This window comes from Belonocnema kinseyi, chromosome 2, assembly GCF_010883055.1.
Source record: "Belonocnema kinseyi isolate 2016_QV_RU_SX_M_011 chromosome 2, B_treatae_v1, whole genome shotgun sequence".
Taxonomy (NCBI): domain Eukaryota; kingdom Metazoa; phylum Arthropoda; class Insecta; order Hymenoptera; family Cynipidae; genus Belonocnema; species Belonocnema kinseyi.
The window spans coordinates 109,392,949-109,414,430 of record NC_046658.1 but is presented as its reverse complement, the minus strand read 5'-3'; the positions used below and the strand labels follow the sequence as shown (position 1 = coordinate 109,414,430).

The 21,482-nt window shown below is 29.4% G+C and overlaps 1 protein-coding gene across 5 annotated transcripts in view; it reads right to left on the bottom strand.

The window, feature by feature from the left end:
- LOC117167040 (histone demethylase UTY) overlaps nucleotides 1-21,482 on the bottom strand; it is a 193,035-nt gene that overhangs the window by 40,691 nt on the left and 130,862 nt on the right. For all 5 annotated transcript variants that reach the window (XM_033351607.1, XM_033351608.1, XM_033351609.1 and 2 more), the window contains one exon: nucleotides 3,987-4,165. In XM_033351607.1, coding sequence (XP_033207498.1) covers nucleotides 3,987-4,165 — 179 coding nt within the window. The remainder of the gene's footprint in view (nucleotides 1-3,986; nucleotides 4,166-21,482) is intronic.

The following is a 21,482-nucleotide window of genomic DNA, read 5'->3' as shown; positions in this document are numbered from 1 at the left end:
AAGTTGAATTTTCGAAAACTGATTTTCAAGCCATCAGGGGCCAACTCGAGCGGCCTGAAGCGGCCAGGCAAATTTTATGCGTGGTTATAGAATCCGGAGTCTGAATTTGTAATCTAAAAGGACGAATTTAAAAAAAAAAAAACAGTTTCATTTTCGACGAAAAAAGATTACTTTTTAACAACACCGTTTACATTTCAACAAAATAATTAAATTTTCAACAAAATATTTGAATTTTTAACTAAATGGTCGAATTTTCAAATAAAAAAGATTAAACTTCAATTAAAAACAGTTGTAGATTTAACGAAATAATTAGAATTTTAGAAGGCAGTTGAATATTTTTTTTAAAGATAAATTTTCAATTAAAAAAAAAAGTCGATTTTTTCACTAAGTGGTTGAATTTTTAACCAAATACCAGAATGTTCTACATATTATAAAGATGAATTTTCAATTAAAAAAAAATATATTAGTATCTTAATAAATGAATTTTTAACTTCTACAGAAAAAACGAATGTTTAACTAACTAGTTCCATTTTCAACCAGACTTAAATTTTCAACTAAAATGATTAATCTTCAATCGAAAGTAAATGAATTTTTAATAAAATAGTTCAACTTTTACATCAGACGTTGAATTTCCCAACCAAAAAAGATGAGTTTTCAATAAATAAAAATTTGTCAGTGAAGAAAGAAAATAAAGTTTATTCAACGTATTGAACGTTAAAGCCAAAGCAGAATTTTGTGTCAAACAGTTACATTCTTAACCAAACTAAAAATGTTCAATTTTCAACAAAAAATGGAAAAGTTACACTTACAGTTAAAAAAAAGTTTAACCAGAAAAACAAACAAATTTTTAGTTAAAAATATACATTTTTTACAGAATGGTTCATCTATTACCCATCTAGTAGTAATATCCCTTTAAAAAAAATCAATTTTCAACCAAAACTGGAAGTTACATTTTCAGTTTTAAAAAAACCTGATTAAATAAAGGAAGAGTTTTTAGCAATGTAGTTACAATTTCAATCAACGAGAGGAATTTTCAACTAAAATTATGAATCTTCATCTAGAATAGTTACATTTTTAATTTAAAAAATTAATTTTCAATCACAGAGATGAATTTTCAATTCAAACTATGAATCATCAGCGAAAAAATTATTGTTTAACAAAGTGGTTCAACCTTTAACTAAGTAATTGAATTTTCAACCAATAAAGGTTAATTATCAAAGAATAATGTTATAGTAGATATTTCTGCTATCAACATTTTTAATTTTAAATAAAAAACAATTTACATCAATTAAAAAAGACAAATTTTCAAACAAAATATATAAATCCTCGACCAATGAAGAATAATTTGCAATGAAACGGTTGAGTTTTTACATAAAAAAGGTGACATTATTGCTTTAAGAAGAGATACATTTCTGAGCCGAAGAGACGAGTTTTAAATTAAGTAGTTGATTTTTCAACAAAAAAAAAAAGATTTTATTTGAATTTTCGACACCGAACGATGAATTTTAAACAAAAAGTGAATTTTTAACCCAAAAAGAGGAAGTTTTGACAAAAAAATTGAGTGGCCAACAAATTCATTTTAAAAATTCCCTACCTTCTCCCTGGCCCGTTTTTAATTTTCCTTGGTCATTAGCAATTAAAGATCATAATTTCAATTTTTAACATAAAACATTTTCTAAACGGAATGAAGCAAAGTGAAATAAGTTTTAAAAATATTTTTGTCCAAATCTGACTTTTCCCTGACCTACGACCACCAAGAATCTTATGTAAAACTTCACTCCAAATTCAAACACTTTAATCAACTCGATCTTTTCCTCATATTCAGATTTCAATTAGTATCAAACTCATTAAAAAATAATAATTAAATATACTGATAATAATAAATAGGCTAGAAAATCAAGTTTCTTGTTTATTGAAACAGTTCTGATTCCTTTTTTAATTAAAGGGGTGTAGAGCAGAGAACTTCCAGCTTCTTTCGTTTGATGAGAGACATTTGTTTCTAGGAGACTTAATTTTAATTTTACATTTGTAAAATTCCTTAAGCTCTTGAACACTAAACTTTTTTTCTTCCACTTTGAATACTTGTTTTGATTCGAAGAATATTAAATCAAGTTTGTGAGACCTTATTATCTAAATCATCATGTGTGGAGAAGATGCAAAATTTTGAAAATTACAGTTGTTAGTTGCTATCGCAGTGAATATATCGATCTTTTGATTACAGTGATTACAAATCGAGTTGAAGAGGCAGTCGCCAATGGCTATTGATAATAAGTGTTGTTTATAACAACTGAAGGCTAGTGAATTTGGAAAGAATTCAACGTAGTATTATAAACACTGTAATTAAGATTCTGGCTTTAAATATATCGAAAAATATTGAACTTTCTAATTGTCAAACTTTCGTTGGAAATTTAGAATGAAAGAAACTCTCCTCAATTTTAATTTAATAATAACAAAAATAAATTGGAGAATTTAAAATTAACTTTGCAAATAATCTATTGTAATCTTTAAAGAAATAACTGGATTTAAATGCCTTTTACTCTTTCGGGTTTCCTTTAATTTCTTCTATTATTTAATAGTATTTTCGATCTACAAAAAAAATTTTAATAATTGAGGTATTATTCATGGTAGAATTGTAAATGGCAAAGTGGGTCAACGCCTCTAGCTGTATCGCCGTTGCAACGCGGAAGCAATGGGGTCAAGTTTAAAAAAGAAAATGAACAAAAAGAAATGGATTCCGCGCCTATATAAAGTAAAAGGATTTGTTTCGATTTATTAATACACTTTTGTGCAAATGCAATTCATTCTCATTCTTACTTTTATCTTTTTGAGTTATTTCTGAATTTTATTTCTGTAACACAATTTCTTGAGAGATCTATGCAAAGGAGGAGGGTCTCCAAGGACGGTTTTTGGCCCAAAAAATTCCTACAGTACCTACTAACAATAAGAAGTCAATTCCACATTAAACGGACCATCCTCATCCCCCTATTCACCTCAAGCACTCTTTACAAAAATGAAAACTTCGCCGCTTCTATGCAGTATTTTTGGGGAAAACCCCAATAATAAAAATACAGAAAAATACATACATGGGTTTCTTTAACATTTTTATTTTGTCTTTTTAATATTCAATTCTTTTAAATTCACTTAAATTGTTTTGGATTCTGAATTATCTGGATATTTTTTCAATTCTCTTGAATTGTTTTTTATTCCTTTGAGTTATTTTTAATTTTTCGGATTACCTTGAATTATTTTTAATTCCTTAGATTTATTTAGAAATCCTTGAATTCCACAACAATTATTTTGGAATTCTTCGTGTTCCCTAGAATTCAGCGTTTAAGTGGAAGAACGGTGTTCTTGTGTTTTTAGAAGTCACGTAATTTTCAATTATATTGTTCATACATTTTCATTTTGAAACACTTCTGAGTTTCCTATAATTAATTCGAAATTTTCCTAACTCCATGAAATTCTTTTTTATTCTCTTGTATGGTTTTCGATTCCAGAAAATTATTTTGAACTATTCTCTATTGTACAGAAATCTTGTTAATTCTCTTGAACTGTTTTAAATTCCCTTGAATAATATTGGATTTTTCTCATTTTCATATAATTATTCATAAATCCTTGAATTTACTTGAATTATTTTGTAACTTCTTCGACTTCCCTAGAATTATTTCGAATTTTTTTCTAAACTCCACAGAATTATTTGCTATGTTTCCAAATTTCATAGAATTCATTTTAATTCTCTTGAATTGCTTTTGAATATCCTTTAAATTGTTTGGAAATTTCAGAGTTCCCAAGAATTATTAAAAATTTTCTTTATTTTTTTTACATTTCCCATAATTCCTCATAGTTCTCTTACATTGTTTAGGAATACCTAGAAGACCTATAATTGTTATGAATTTGTTTGAATTCCCTAAAACTAGAATTATTTTAAAATGTTGAAAGCAAAATATTATTTGAAATGATTAAAAAATAATAATGCACTTGCTTACTTTCAAGCTTGGAGAAGGAAGCAGGTGTGGTCGCGTCGATCAGAGCGAGGGTCAAGTGCTTATGTGCTGCTTCAAAGTCACCATGGACCTTTAGCATCAAACCTAACCGTATGTGAACCTCGCATGCTCGAGCAAATCCTGGTTCCACCCATAGCACCTCCTGGAATGATTTTACAGCCCTGAAAAAAAGCAAAAATTTGATTCACAATAAAAAAAAAAAATTCTGAAAGGGATATAAAGGCCAAAAAACCCCAATTGTTAACAGAAAGAAGAAAATGTTCTTTCAGAGGTTAAAATGTTGATATTCAATATTTTTCAAATTATCTGAAAGAAGATCTTAAAATTGACTTCCAAAATTATAATGAAAAATGTTGGGTGAAATGTAAAATGGTTCTATGAATGAATCCTGCACAGCTCAAACTGCTCATAAAGCAAGGAAAAATGTGGATTTTTCAGGAAAACAGGGAAATAAATTATTTTAAATAAAATTAATTGAAAACTTCAACCAAAAACTATTTTATTTTCAACCAAATAGGTCAATTTTGAGACAATAAGACAATTTTTTGAGAGGACGGTTGAATTTTCAATTCAAAAGGTGGACTTTTCTTTCAAAAAGACAAATGTTGAACAAAAATATCTTAAAGGAGAAACAGTTTAATTCAACAAAAATGATGGATTTTTAGTTAAAGTGATAACATTTCAACTGGAATAGCTAAATTTATAATTAAAAAAATTAATTTTCATCACAAATAAAATGTACAAAAAAATAGATAAGTTTTCAACTAAATAGATACATTTTGAAATAAAATTAATAATAGTTAACATCTCTACCAAAAAATATTTTTATTTTCAAACAAAACCAATTGAATTCAACCAAAAAAGACGAATTTTTAAAGAAATACATAGTTGAATCCTCAACTAAAACAGATTAATTATCAATCAAAGAGTTGCATCTTTAATTTTTAACAATTGAAATTTTTACTAGAAGAGAGAAATTTTCAATCAAACAGTTGCATTATTGACCAAAAAAGATAGATTTTCAACAAAGAAGATTATTTTCTACGAAAAATACAAATTTTCAACAAAATACATGAATGTTAACTAAAGAAGATTAATTTTTAACGAAAAATGTAATAGTTGATATTTTAACTAAAAAGTATTTTCATTTTAAAGCAAAAACAGTAGAACTTAGCCAAAGAAATGTATTTTTAAGTAGAATTATGAATCGTTAACTGGAATAACTAAATTTGCAGCTAAAAAAATTTTTTTAATGACAAAAACCATTTTACAACAAAATAGTTAAATTTTTAGCCAAAAAGGATGAATTTATCAAACAAACAAAAAAGATTTCACTTGAATTTCTAAAACCCAAATATGATTTTTCAACAAAACAATTAATTTTCTATCAAAAAGTAATATCTTCATCCACAAAAGACGAATGATCTTGATTGGGCCTATTATATTTAAGAAAAAACCAATAAAAAGGGGTAAAAGGGGAAGTTTCTTGAAAACTGGGGGAAAAAGACGATTTCTTTGAAAAAGAGGAAAATGTGTGGAGTCCGCAAATATATTTAATTTTTGAAATGATGTTTTTAAGACCAGTTAAACAATTACGTGACTGAGCGATGTTCTTTTCTAAAATGAAACTTTTTTTCTTTTTATGATTGCAGTATTTACAAATGTTACGTTTTTTTATCTCGAGAGTTTGGAAAACCATCTCATTTGTTTTTATTATTTACTGAGATAAGGAGATAAGATAAGACTGCATTCTTAATTATTAGTTCACACACAGGTAGAGAACGAGCCACCTGTGTAATGTGTGTGTGTGTGTGTGTGTGTGTGTGTGGGCGCGACACACAAGTTTGAAGCATACCGTGACACAGTTTGTCAAATGATTAGGAGTTCGTGGCCTAACAGTTTCGTTCAAGTTGTACGTGCGTTGCATTAGTTCAGAATTTAAAAAAAAATGTATTCATCTTTACATACGAATGAACACACACTGACAAATTCAGGAAATGAAATAACAGTTTCGTCAGAGTTTCTATCTCATGACCATGTTTCGGTATTTGAACCTGAAACTCATGGCGATAATTATATGTATTTTCTGACGTTGAAAATTTCTATATTATGCACTGAAAAACTGATTCTTATGTGAACTATGCGACGAAAAATAGAATTATGTGCTGTAAAGATAAAGCAATTTTAAAGCCTGAAATACACTTCTTAATGCCAGAAAATATTCTTCTGTTCGGTTATTGAATTTGAAAATTCGTAAAAACTTACCTAGGAGCTAAAAAGTTATAATAAATTATTTCTGGCAAAATTGTTACTAATGATCAGCAAATAAAATAAATGAATGTAGAAGCTAGAAGTTCTCTTCTTTATAGCCAATCTTTAATTAAAAAGAAAATTGATTTTCTAATCTGTAAGAGACAATAGATGATGACTTGAAATTTCTTCCGCTTGAATAGAAGAATAATGTATTTTGTTAGGATAAAAAATATTTTCGTTCTTTATTTTGCCTGGTGCTTAATTGCTAATGACTAAATCGTATTAATTTTAAAACCCTCAAATTTACAACTGTTTAATTTTTATTTTTTTATTTACAAATTAAAAAAATCAATTTTTAAACATAATTTCGAAAAGGTTTGAAATTGAATCATTTTGACCTAAAATAGTTCTAAATCAAATAATTTAAATATAATAAAACATTCATAAATTGATCAATTTCTAAATGATATCAGTTATAAATATAAGTTTTTGAAATATAAAAAATTTGTAATCGAAGGTTTCAAACATCGAACTATGCAAATGTAAAATTTAACCAAATTGGACTGGAAGTTAAAAATTCTATCTTTAAATTTCAACTCATTCTAACAAAACATCGTTTATTGTTAAACAATAATAAATTGTAAACGTTCTAAATTAAATAATTTTGAATTGAAGCTTTATAAATCAGAGTTGTATCTTTAAATTTTAAGCGTTTTAAATTTCAACTTTTTCTAAACAAAATCCTTCATAGTCAAACAGTTATGTAGAGACTTCAAATGTTCTAAGTCAAATAATTTCAGATTGAAGCTTTATATATCAGAGATGTGAGGTAGTTTGGAAATCTGGTTTTTAATTGAGAATCTTTTTCATACTCATTTTGCATACAAATAATCATGAAAAAATAGAGTTCTTTTCAATTTTAAACTAAATATATATATAAATCAGATTTATATCTTCCAATTACAATCGTTTTAAATTTCAATTAAAAGCATTTAAGTACATAAAATAAAAAACTATTCCATTTAATTTTGATCAATCCGAAACATTCGAAAAGAAAAAATGCAGTTTCGATGCTTGATACTAAAATGTTTAAGTTTGAAAATAAAAGAAAATGCTAAATAATTCTCATTTGGAGATTGTTTAATATTTTTGAAGATTCGAATTTTAATTTATTTAATTTCTCCAATGTTTTATTTTGAAATAGTCAATATCATTCCTCACTGATCTTATTCCGCACTGATATCTAACTTTGAAATCCTTGCAATTAAAATTATTAAAATGAGAAGACTTCCAATTTTGAACTGTTTATGAATTTTGTTTTTAGTTATAAATTTGTGATAGCTCTTTATCAAAAACACTTTACTTACAAACATTAGCCATTGTTTTTGTTTATATAACAATTTTAAAAAATTTTTAAATCCAAAAACCGAACAGAAGACATAACCGATTTCAGCAATTTTTGTTATAATTCATTTACAAAATAAAATAAAATAATGTAATGCATACAAATCGTTTTCCCTTGAACAAATGTTCCTTCCCGGCGAAATCCTGCCATTCAGGAAGAACTATGGTCTAAGGCCTAAGCCTAAGTCCTAAGTAACACTAGAAAATTTGCATTGCCATCTAAAATGCAATGTTTACAATAAATGAGGAATTATTTCTCTGGACATAATGCATAATGGATCTATACAAATATTAAAAAAAAAAATGTAAATTTAAATTTTTCAATTACAAAATAAGCATGAACATGGACTTTCAAATTGGTCCTTTCAGTACTGGCCCGCATTGTCAGTCCACAATAAAAAAACAGTTTTAAAAACATGTCTCTTATTTCGTGGTTATCTAAAGTGATAAATTAAATTAGAAAGATTTAAAAATATATAATTTTCGATTCTTAACTTCCACTTCCTGCATGCTTCATCTCTTACATATTCGCAAGTATTCATTAAAAAATTAACATTAACTGCATAACTGTCAGAGTAAATAAGCATGCAGTAGTGCAGTTTACATGCGGAAGAATTGTGTAATATTTTAGCCTCGAATCTGCAAAATGCGCGAATAACGTCACTTGTCCATGCGCGACACGTGCACAATTGCATTTGTGTTAGTGCTGTAACCCTGGATAGAAGGCCAATAGCCAGAATAAGAGCCTATCAGCTGATTCTCATCTAAGATCGCTGGAAAAACCTTGTTTCTATTTATTTCAAAGTAGAATTTAATTATACATCATTCTGAAACCAAATCAGAAAAAAGAAGAATTTTCATAAAACAAAAGTGATTTAAAAAAGGGATTTTTTATTAAAATGTCAGCGAATTGAACAACAATTTAAAAAATGCAACGCTTTTATCGAAAACCGCAATCGGAATTAAAAATTAGATTTTTTTATTTTTCGAGACGGAAATAAAAAATTTCAGAAAGTTCTAAAAAATTATTAAAAATATTTTTTCGAGCTCCGCGAATAACACGTTTTTGTCACCACGTCTAGCCTTCTAGTGAAATTATTCCACTTCCATAATCTTTTGCAAAATATCTAAAACTCGAAACGGCTGAACCAATATTTTATTGCATTATTTAAGTTAAATATTTTTGGAAAGTTGTAATTTAAAAAAATTATTTTTGAAGACATAAATTGTATAGTTAATCAATCATTTTTTTAATCATTATGAAAAGATATGATAGCAGGCATATCATAAATCCTTACATTCAGAATGACATAAAAACACAGAGGTAAACTTCCCGTAGTTTGAGATATGTGCCGTGCTGCCTTCTAGCGGAGTCCGTGAAAGACATCTGCGACTCACCAAGGAAAGTTTACCTCACTTTGGAATACCCAACACGCGTTTAAGCTGTTTGACAGATTACCTGTAACATTTCGTACCCACAGTTTTTATGTGACGTCTGGAATACAAACCTTTAAAAGCTCAACAAATAATTTAAAATATTTTTTTCTCAGTACATTGGACCTTGTCGATTGTATAAACATAAACATAAAACGGTGTGAAATCACTAATGAAACAAGGAAATTGTACTGTTGATTATGCAAAAAATATGAAATAAAAAATAATACAAATAACTTATTCAGAAAATCATTATTGTTTAAAATTTTTTTAGATTAACGGCCATAAAGTCAAAAAAAAGTTTTTTCTATTTTCCATCTAAATTTCAAACTCATTTCGAAGCCCGTCTTGGGGTGTTAATTAAAATAGTAATGGATCGAATTTCGAGTTTCAGGTGTTTCTTTAATATTATTTAGGTAAAAAAGACTTGAGATAATATATTGTAGTTATAGTATATGAAAATATTATTTTTTTAAATGACTGCTATATTTTCTTGTTTTTTGTTGCCCAAATAATATTAAAGAAATTAATTAAGTTATCTCTTCATTCTTATGAGTGAAATTTTACTGATAATCAGTGAAATACTTCCAGCTATTTGAATCAGTGAAAATTCGCTGAAAATCAGATAATATTCACTGAAGTTTCAGTAATTTTTAGTTGACAATTCCACAATTTTCAAAATTTTCACTTATACTAATTTAGACAGTTACGCATGACTTTATAATGTTGGCAAAAAAAATTTTTTTAATAGTTTCATGCTCAAAATGGTAATTTTCATCTTGGTCTAAAAAAAAGCTATTTTAGACCCGCCCTCTAATGCTCATAGCTGCACATGAATAAGTTGTGATGCGCATTTTTTAATATCATAGACTTCTTTTTGAAAAATATAAAAAAGGAAAACTGGCAAAATTTTGAATTATAGGGATTACAGGAGATCTTAAGAAAAATAGTGGTGATCGTCTAAGATTGAACAAATTTATTTGAATCTTTTAATATTTGAGAAGTGATTATTTTCAATGTTACGATCACGAACATTTTACATAGATGAAGCGGAACTTCTTTTTCAATGTTCTTTCTATGAAACACGTGTAACTATTTTATTTAAATAACTTTATATAGAATTCGTTCCAAGTAATTTATCATATAAAGTTGAACTTTCGATATCAATTTGTTTTGTACACAAATAAATGTTTTATTTCTTTTGTTAAAGCATAATTTTTATTGGGTTTTTATCACAGAAATTTTTACTTGAGATATGTAATTTGTTTGAGCAACTGTGGAAGGAAATTGTATTCATCACTTTATTGATAAAAGTGTCAGGTATCTGAGTGATGATAAAACATATACAATAGACAATATTTCGTCGTGTACTACAATTTTCTACGTTCTGTTTAAATCGAAATTAGTTCAATTTATCTATATTGTTCTTTCAAATTGATTGATGACATTTGGTTTCAAGAATTAGTTCGAATTAACTGTCTGTGGAAAAAACTGAAATATTAGTTATTTTCCAATAATTTTGTTATCAAATTCGATACTAGAGAATTAATAGCAAATAATATTATACTAATTGAAATAATGTAAACTCGTTTACTAATTTCTTCAGTAATCGTATAATCATAATTATCAGTTTTCTATTAATTTATAGTAAAATGTTACTAATTCAATTAGTATCATTTTAATGTATATTAATTTTTTATTTTGGAAAATTAATTCGCTTCGAAGTTAGTGAAAGAGAAAAAATTGGTAAACGCCTGCCATCTACCGGACTTCCGGCAATGGATTTTTTGGAAAGCGTTCACGAACGAAAAAAACGTGCAGGTAAGAAAATAAACGAATCTGACTTTTCATGGGAAATAAGGGGAAACACTATGATGCTTTAAAAGATTCGAATAAAACGATCACTTATTATAATTTCGCATTAACATAATTTAGAAGTTAACCCAATTACTTTGTGTGTGAACCGTAATGCACAATGACTTTTGTGAAGCTTTACACATAGGGCGATTACTTTTAAGTTTATATTACAAAAGGTTTCTGTCGAAAAAGAAAAGTAAAAAACAAAAGGGTCAATGATTTGTTCTGTTTCAGTGGAGTTATTTTGGGACACAAGTTTTAGAAGCACTTGCAAGAATTAGGAAATAAAATTTAAACTTCTAGTATCATTTCCGGGTTTTCCGGTTCAACGGCCACTCTGATACAGAAAAGAAGGCACCTGAGAAAATGTTCTCAGGATGGTCTTTTATCTTATTTGTCAAATAAAATGCTGAATCAGGCAAGATCATGGAATCATGATTATACCGGAATCACACCTACTAACGAGTAAATGTTCGACTTGGTGTAAAGACTGTAAGGCAGTGAGTGCAGTATAACTTTATTCACGGGATAACCATTCTGCCTTTCATTCGTTCATTCAGTCGTTTCCTTTCGGGGTTCGTTGTCTTCAGAGTGACTCACTCTTCTGTAGAGTTTGTATCATTGTGAAATATGTGTAAAATAAGCGCCACCTCTGTACAATAACGGAGATTTCATATTGACTTTATCAGAATGGTCGCAGAACTTCATTTTTTAAATGCCTTCATTTTTCCCTGACTAATTTTTTATTTTCCCTCATCATTAATATTCCTTTAAAACCAAAATTCTAAAATTCAAACAGTTTTAATAAAGAATCTTTTATAACTCGAATGAAATAATATTAAATGTATAAAGATTTAGTTTATTATTTTGAGAGCTGGCACCCCCTACTTTATTTGACAAAAGTGAAAAAGTGACATATTTACACCGTTAAAGTGATCAAAAGTGACTAAATTTCTCATTCAAAAAGTGACTAAAAGTGTCTAATGTGCATCAATAATGTCACTCATGTTCTAATGAATTTAAAAGAACAAGATGAAATTTGTAAGGATTCTAGATGAATTTGAACAAGTCCAGGACAAATTCATAAGATCTCAAAACAATTCAAGTCAAATTGAAAATAATTCAAATGAATTACAAAAAAAAACACACCACTGATTACAGTAAAATTGGAATGAATTTTGAGGAACTTAAGGGAAACGATCAGAATTCCAAGAAATGAATAAAAATTCATGATGAAGTAAAAGTAATCGAAGTGAATTAAAAACAATTAAAAAATATGAAAAAAAACAAGGATTCAGAAAAATTTAATAAAAATTCAAGGTGAATTCCAATTGAATTGCAAAAAATATTTAAAACTCTATTCAAATCTTTGAAAACCCATGAAATCCATAATTTTTTGTGAATGCATTATCTTAAATCTATTAAAATATTAGAAAATCCCGTGAAATTCTGTGAAGTCTATATTACCTGAAATCCTAGAAAATTTGCTAAAAGACCTTGAGAGCTTTAAGATTCTTTAAAATCAGTGAAATCCTTGGAAATCTTATAAAATTCCTTGGATCTTTTAAAATATCATAAAATAGCATAGGTCCTGTAAAATTGTTCTATATATTCCGGCATTCTATGAAATTCTTTAAAACGGTATGACCATTTTTTTAAATCCCTTAAAATCATTAAAATACATCGAAATATGTGAAATATATGAAATATGTCTAACACTTTAAAATTCTATTAAAGTACTGAAGTTTATTGAAAATTTCTTGGAATCATTTAAAATGCCCTAAAATATTTAAATTCCTTTGAACTTCCTTAAAAGTTTTCAAAGCTCTTGAAAACACCTTGGAATTTTTAATATCTTTAAACCCAATTGGAATCACTCCACATTATTGTAATCTATTTAAAATACCTAAGCGATTTTAAATCATTTAAAATATTTTGAAAGTTTTTAAAACTCTTCAATATTCTTTGTAAATCTGATAGAATACCTGGAAATTTTAAAAATATTTGAAAACCTTAACGAGCCAATAAAATCGTTCTAAATATTCAAAAATTCTAGACAATTCTTTAAAACGCCATGAAAATTTGTTTAAATCCTTTTGTATAATTCAAAAACTTCAAAAATTCTTGGAAGTTTAAAAATCACTTAAAAATGACTTGGAATCTTATGAAATGCCCTAAAATAATTCAAATACTTTGAAATAAATCTTTCGAAATTCCTTGGAGCTTTTTGAATCTTTTGAAAATTCCTTGGATATTTGAAAAATGAAGTGTGCTTCTTACAGAAATTCCATAACTTGTGCAATTTACTTTTTCAAATTCCTTAACTTTTTCCCTGATGTTCAGGATTTCCTGGCCCTTAATGCAAAATTCTGAATCTTTAGAAGTTGCATCTTGCTGAAAAATTCAGTCTGTCATTCGCAGCGTCTGGTTGGAGTCAGTGTAACTATAGACTGTAGAGCATCTGCGAAAGCGTTAAGAGGTCAACGTTAAGCAGCTGTCGCTTTCGCTGTTACTTGCTGTTACTGACCTCGTATTTATAGACTGAGTGACGAATCAAACAGTTAAACAAGATAAAACAATCTCGTTTCTTTAATGGGTTTAATGGCGCGAACTTCCGCTGCAAAATTATTCAGAAACCACTTCGATTTTCACGGACTTTCAGTTCACTCAACTCAAAAAGATTATGCCTTTGTGTGTGTGGGGGGGGGGGGATACACAACAGTAAAAAGTTAAGTAAAAATTGAAAAAATATTGTCACTTTTCATTTGTGTGCTTTTCCGTATCGTCCGTTATCTTTGTAGTTTCGCTTTTTTACTGTTTCTTATGTCCACTGCAGAATAAACAATAAATGCAAATAATTATTCTAAACGAATAAGTGTAGTGCTATAATGTTTCAGGTACATGATTTAGGTTGTTAATACTGATTATAGGTAAAAATTGATTGAAAAAATGATAAAAGGTAGTTAGCATATTTTAGGTATATAAAAAAAGTCGACGCACAAAAACTAGTCGTAGGGTAAAACGCGCACTGAAACGTACCAAGAACTTACACCAAATACGTTAATCTAGAATAAATCACTGAAGAGGGCCGAAACATCTGCTTGAAATCTAATTCTTCTTCATCATCCAACACCCATGTGGGTATATGATTAGAAAATTAATTGATAATACTTCCAAGTTGATATTCCCATTTACATATTAAATACATAAAATGGTAGATAATTAAGAGCTGATTTGTTAATCGTATAATGTAATCAACCTCTCAGCATGGCGGTCACTTACAGACTGTTGAGAGTTCTTCATCGTTCTCTCGAAGTGTCCACGCTTGGGGTTGTTCCCATAATTACCAGTTCTATTTATGTATAAACTTCATACGCACGGAATTCCAGATTTCCGCCTTTATGGTTTTATTCTATACCAATTGTATTAGATTACATGATGTACTATTATACCTATAAAGCCTGAAATTCTGCAACAGCGTGCACGTTTATATAATTATCCACAAATTGACGCTTATTCCGAAAGGTACCACAATACATTTGAAATGAGAGAACAATCCTTATTATTTCCCGATTACAGCGGTCAATCCTTCTTTGTACTTTATTATCTCTTTCTTGAATTACATTATAAAACTTTTTTGAAAATAAAAATATTTTGTCAATGTTAATATAAGCAAATCGTGATTAACATATCAGGCCTCAGGCTCATTTGATAAATTCAGAATAATGTCAATAGTACCAAAGATTTTGAAAAATATTAGCAAAATAGTCTCATGCAATGTTTTAAATGGCCGTGATTACGTATACGTATATACTGAAATTTTATTATGGATAGAGGCTTTTGCTCGGTACACATAAACACTGACTTTTTAAATATTAAATCGAGGAATTTACTACATTTGAAATCTTATATAAAACAAAAATTTACCATAAAAATAGCGTAAAATTCTTTTGAATCTTTTAAAGTACCCTAAAAGCTTTGGAGTCCGTTTAAATCCGTTTAAATCCGTTGAAACCCCCTGGAATCTATCGTGATCCTCTAAAAATTCCTAAAAAACTCGACCATCTTGGTAAAATCCTTCGAAGTTTCCGAAATCCGTAGAATTCATAAGTCCACAGAAATTTAATTGATTTCCTTAGTTTCTCTAACAGTATGTTAGAGTCCCTTCAAATATTTTAAATATCATTGATATCCGATATAACGTTTTAAAACTCTTTGAAAAGACCCCGCACATTTCTTATGGAAAAGTGGTTTCGGCTAATTTGGTTGAATTTGTTATATGCTTTGTACCAGAGCGTCCTAATAAATGTCTCTATTAGCACAAAGCCAAAAAAAAAAACCCCCGAGTTCCGTGATAAGGCCCACTGAAGCCAGTAGCACCAGGTAATATAGCTCTACTTGTTCAGCTATTGACTCTGCTTCGAAAAGTGGTTACGGTTAATTCAGCTAAATTTGTTTTATGTTACGTATCTCGGCGTCCTGAAAAAAATATTCTCCCTGGTCGCAAAGGCCAACACCCCCCGGTATCCGAGATACGTAACATATAACAAATTCAGCCGAATTAACCGAAACTTTGCGTCCACGGAGTCATTTGTTTAGGATGCTGAGATACATATAACAAAATCAGCCGAATTAACCGAAACTACTTTTCAATAAGAAATGTGCAGGGTCCTTTACTCTGAAATCCTACGAAATTCTTTCAAAATATATAAATATTTTGAATTCTTGTAATATTTCTTAGCACTAAAAAAGCTCTAAACCCTTTTAAAATCACTTGATAATTTCTGAAATACATTCAAAATTCTCCAAACCCCCTATAAAATTTTGAAATCCCGTAAAACTCCTTACAATTTAAAAGCTCTAAACCCTTTAAAACACTTTCAAATCCCCTGAAACTGATCAAATCCCTTCACACAAAACTGATTTACTGTGTTGTAATCCCACAAAAAATTGAGCAGAATGTCGTACAATATCTTGAAATCTGCAATATCATTCAAAATTTCTTCACTGAGAATCATTGGATTTTCACTAAAAAACAGTGATGTACTTCTGGTTATTTAAATCAGTGAAATTTCACTGAGAATCATTTTTTATTCACAGAAATTGCAGTCATATTTCACTGTTTTTTCGGTAGAAAATGTTAATCATATTTCAGTGACGCTTACTGAAAATTCAATAACCCTTTTTTACATATAAATAGTGAAAAATACTGGAATTTAAGTCAGCAATAAATGATTGTTAGTGATTTTGTACTGATTCAAATAGCTACACGGGGAGAAATTTCAAGAGATTAATTCACGGAACTTCTCCTTGATTTTACCACATCTTTGGCGCGAGAACTAATATCTCGCAACCCTTGCTTTTAAATAAAAGACCGTTGATTTAAAATCAAGAGTTCCGAGATTTTAGTTTTCGCGCCAAAGATGTGTTAAAATCCAGGAGCAGTTCCGTAAATTAATCTCTTGAAATTTGTCTCCGCGTAGAAGCATATCACTGTTTCTCAGTAAAATTCCCCCGATTGAAATTAAGAGAGTTGAATTATTGTGTCCAAATTTTTTAAATCTTACAAAATTATTTGAGGAACTACTACAGAAGCTTCTTAAAAATGTATTCTATTTTATTTATTCCCTAAAGTTCGCTAAAAAATGCTTTGAAAATCCCTGAAACAAAACCCATACAAATCCCTTGAAATACTTTGGAATCTAGTAAACTTTATTGAAATTTGTAATATCTATTGAAATGTTTTCAAACAGTTTGAAAAATTTGCAATCATCTGGAATCTTTGCAATCACCTGAAATCTTTTAAAACCTCACGAAATCTATAAAATTTTAGAAAATCCCCTGGCATCTTATATCCTAAACCTTTAAAAAACTATAAAATAATTTCAATTCATTTGAAAGTTTGATTTTTTTAGATGACAGATATGTTATTTTTATCCAGTCAGCAAAGAAGTTTTAAAATATGTTGAAACGCAAAGTGAAAAAAGTTGCATTATTGAACAATTTAAGAAAATGGCAAAGTCATTTTTTCAAATAGTTAAAAAAGGTTCAGAAAGTGTAAATCATGGCGTCAGTCCGAGGTCTGAAATCTTTAAAAAATAAAAAATAAATTTGCATTGTTTCAAGGTGACCAAACTGACCAGTAAAAGAATGTCGGAAACGAAGTCCCGGAGATTTCAAACCTGAGTAATATAGAATTAAAAACTGCTTAAATATTGAGTTCCTTAATTAAAAATTTTGTTTCTAATTTGATATAAAATTGTATTCAAGATTCTTCTGATTTCATATTATCAAATTTATAAAGTTCAGACCGAATAATTTTATAAATAGAATTTTAAACACTGATACATTTTAATTACGAAATTTCCAAACTTAATGTTACCAATATCCGTGATCCCTAAGATATTTGCGGAGTATTCTTTAATTCTTTCACAGTAAAACTGAAATAATTTTTCTAAAAAAAACTGCAAATAATTACCTGAAGGACATTATTCCTTTAGCAAAAACACCATACCTTTCATCATGTTGTTTAACAAAAGGTACACTTGGAAGTTCCAGGGAAAATGGAAAGGTATCGTAGAATCGTGATTACGGTTTCGCGAGAAAGGTCGAGATAAATAAGATAAAAAAAAAGAAAAAAGAAGGTTGAAACGGCTTTTAACTTTAACCGGAGAGTATTTATTTTCATTTCGAGTTCTTTTTGACGAATTATTCGCTTCTTTTTGCCCCGGGACACATATTTGAAGAACCACAAAAGCAGAAAAAATGGTCCCTGCCACCGGTACAAATAATTACCCATCAAAAAATTGCCCTTAACTGTAAGAGCAATTACATTTTAGACACTTCTTTCTACACCAGGAACTATGAAAGCTCTAGGGAAAAATATGATGCAAATTGGATATAGTAATAAAAATCCACTGGGAGTTTTTGATAAGATACTGTGAAATGTGCATGCACTTTAACGATATTAAACATTTCATAAACTTGAAAAGTGTCTTTCAGTATTTAACTATGTTAAGTCGATAAAGGATCGCATTGTAATTATATAACTTTTTGTGTAAACTAGAAGACAAGAAGCTAAATTGTGACATTTGCTTTACTTTTCGTTATCAGTCGGCTATATTATTATTTCAATTTATAAATCATTAAAAAATTTTCAAATACCACCGAATTTAAGTTTAGGATACCTAATCAATCAAATTTTAAATAATTTTCTTGGGCATTGTAAATTTCAGCAAACCTTCAAATCATCGATTTAAGATTCATGTGATTCATTAAGGCTATTCTTCTAATAAATTGATTATTTAATAGGGAATTTTCAGGGTTAAGAAATGGGAACAATGCATTTCTTTAAGCGTCAAATGTACATTGAAATGCACCCTTTTTGCAGGAGCACGCTTTAACACCTCGTAAATTAAGTAGCTAGAACGTATAAACTATTAGAACCGTTTTATCAGCTGTAAAGCAAATGATAAGAAGCCTTCAAGGATTGAAGATAATTCCCATTAATTTTGATGAACAATATGTTCTTTCTTATACTAACTATTTTAGTAAAATGGACATAAAAGACTACACAGACCAAAATGATCTGAAAACTGGGAGAATAAAGTGATATTTCACGAAAATCGGGAAATAAATACTTTTAAATAAAATTAATGTAGACAAAATGAATTTTCTAGGACCAAAACCAATAAATTTGATTAGAAGTATTCAGTATTATATTTCTATTATTCAAGTAATCTTTTATCTCAGTGTATGATAACACGTTAAAAGTCTAAATACGAGGTGTGTTCAAAAAGTAAGGTGACTTTTCAATTTTCGCTGGCTACGTACATTCAAGTTTAAAATTTTTTGTTTTGCTGTGTTGGTACACTCGTCACGATCATATGCTCACAGTTTTGACTATAGAGCTCGTGTTGTTTTTCTGGTAGAGGCGAAGAGGTTAGAATGGTTTGGTGTGCTCGATGATTTTCTTCTTTCGAAAAAAATGGAGCAAAAAGTTTGCATTAAATTTTGTGTGAAAAATGGAATCCAGTGCTCTAAAACTCTTGAAATGTTGACAGTTGCATACGGTGAGTCTACTCTGAGTAAGAAAAATGTGTGTAAGTGGTACAAGCTGTTCCAAGAAGGCCGAGAGGATGTCGAAGACGAACCTCGTCTTGGACGTCCCAGCACGTCAACAACAGTTGAAAACGTTCAAGCAGTGGAAGAAATGGTGTTGAAAAATCGACGAATTACCATCAGAGAAGTTGCTGAAGATGTTGGCATATCGGTTGGCTCATGCGCCGTTTGCGAGAGGCGATACGCAAAAAACGTCCGGAACTTTGGAAAAACAATTCGTGGCTTTTGCATCACGATAATGCACCTGCTCATTCATCGTTGCTTGTGAAAGATTTTCTGACCAAAAACAGCACAACAGTCATGCCTCAGCCTCCATATTAACCGGATTTGGCCCCCAGTGACTTTTTTCTTTTCCCAAAACTGAAGAGACCCATGAAAGGACGATTTTCAACGATTGAGGAGATAAAAACTGCATCGCTGAAAGAACTCAAGGCTATACCACAAAATGATTATCAGAAGTGCTTCGATGATTGGAAAAAGCGTTGGCAAAAGTGTATTATATTTAGGGGGATTACTTTGAAGGGGACAACATAAATATTGAGGAATAAATGAATATTTTTTGAGAAAACCATAAAGTCACCTTATTTTTTGAACATGCCTCGTATATTACATTTTTAACAAAAGCCGAATGTTTTAGAAAATCGCGGAATTTGAAATCTGCTTTTTCAACAACAAAAATTAATTTTTAATCCCAAAAAGATGAATTCTCTCTCAAAAAAAATAAATAAATAAAATAAGAGTAATAGTTGATATTTAACCAAGAAATAATAATTTTTAATCAAAAATAGTTCAACTAAACGAAAACGACGAATTTTCAACGAAATATAGCGCAATTTTGCAACCAAAAAAGATTTCCACCAAAAGAGATGAATTTTCAACTATAAAGTTCAATGTTCAACAAAAATTAATTTTTAACGGAATTTCTAACCAACAGGTTAATTTGGCCACAAAGGCGAATTTTTTAGAAGATGTTGAATTTTCAACAGAAAAGTTTCTTTTCAATCAAGTGAAATACAGTTTCAAACCCAAAGAGATGAATCCTCTACGAAAAATATAACAGTTAATATTTCAATCGAAAAAGATTTCCTAGCATAGGAAATGAATTTTCAACAAAAAAGTTGAGTTTTTAACCAAAAATTAAAATTTTCAATCTAAAGAGATCGCTGAGATATCAAATGTTAAGTACGGACTGGTGCGTGTAGCGTTCGGATGGGTGACCGTTCGTGATAATTGATTAGTCGTGTTTTTTCATTGGGTTTACCTACTGTCGAGCGGGAGGTTTGACGCCGAGGATATGAATATGTAGGTCCATCGGTAACCCGCTGTGCTCTCAGGAGTTTGTTGGTTTTCTACAGTTTTCCACTTCTCTGACCAAATGCCAAGGCGTATGCGAGCGCTTCTAATAAGAATCTGGCGGATTTTAGAAATTAAAAAACTCACAGGATTTGAGTACGACGGAGATTGCTTGCAGGATTATTGTGCGAGTTTTAAGTCCGCAATAATCTATCACAGTTAGTTAGGACACGTCGACTGCACAAATATACTAATGTTGTTTTGAGAATCAAATAAAATAGGCTTGTTAACACAGCTGTGTATTTACAAAATCTAGTCTTGCCTCTCGCTCTCTAAAATCTATATAATAGAACATTTTAAACCGCGTCGCACTCGAAAGTTTTAGCGCCCACACACCATTGTGCACCTGAATCTAGTATTATCTCTATATTCTATAGGTTACGGGGGAATATTTATCTCTCCTCCCATAACAAAGAAAAGTGAATTGACAGCCACACTTTCGTAATCGTCCTTTTCGAGATCTTATTTGGAAACAAGGAAGTATTTGATATAATGATGCTTGTATAAGGACCAATAAATGCTATAATATATAATTAGGGGCGCTGGCTTTTAACATGAAAGGAAGGCAGGTTATGAAATAAGTTACGCGTCTTTTTCATTCTTTCATTCGTGATAAGTACATAAATCAATCAGTACTGGATCTATGCTAGATGTTTAAAAAAATTATAATAAAATACTGGATAATTAAAATATACAATTTTTTATATAATTACACATGGAGTGTGCAGTTTAAATCATATTTTTCGACGCGTGATGATTCACTTACATATCAATTTGACATTTTGCTTGACATTTATACGTAACTTTGTCAGACAATGAAATAGATTTCATGGTGAATAATGTGAATAATGTGAATAATGTGAAGGCCTCTAAATTCACAACGTAACGAAATAGGGACAAATGTCAAAAATATATAACACGTGCAAGACGTGCTAAATGTATATTTATGTTTTTCCTTACGTCCTAAGCCCTTTCAATTTCATTATTTAATGAAACTTACAGCGCCTTTTCAATTTATGTAAGTATATTTTTGTGTAAATACGAAAATATTAATTG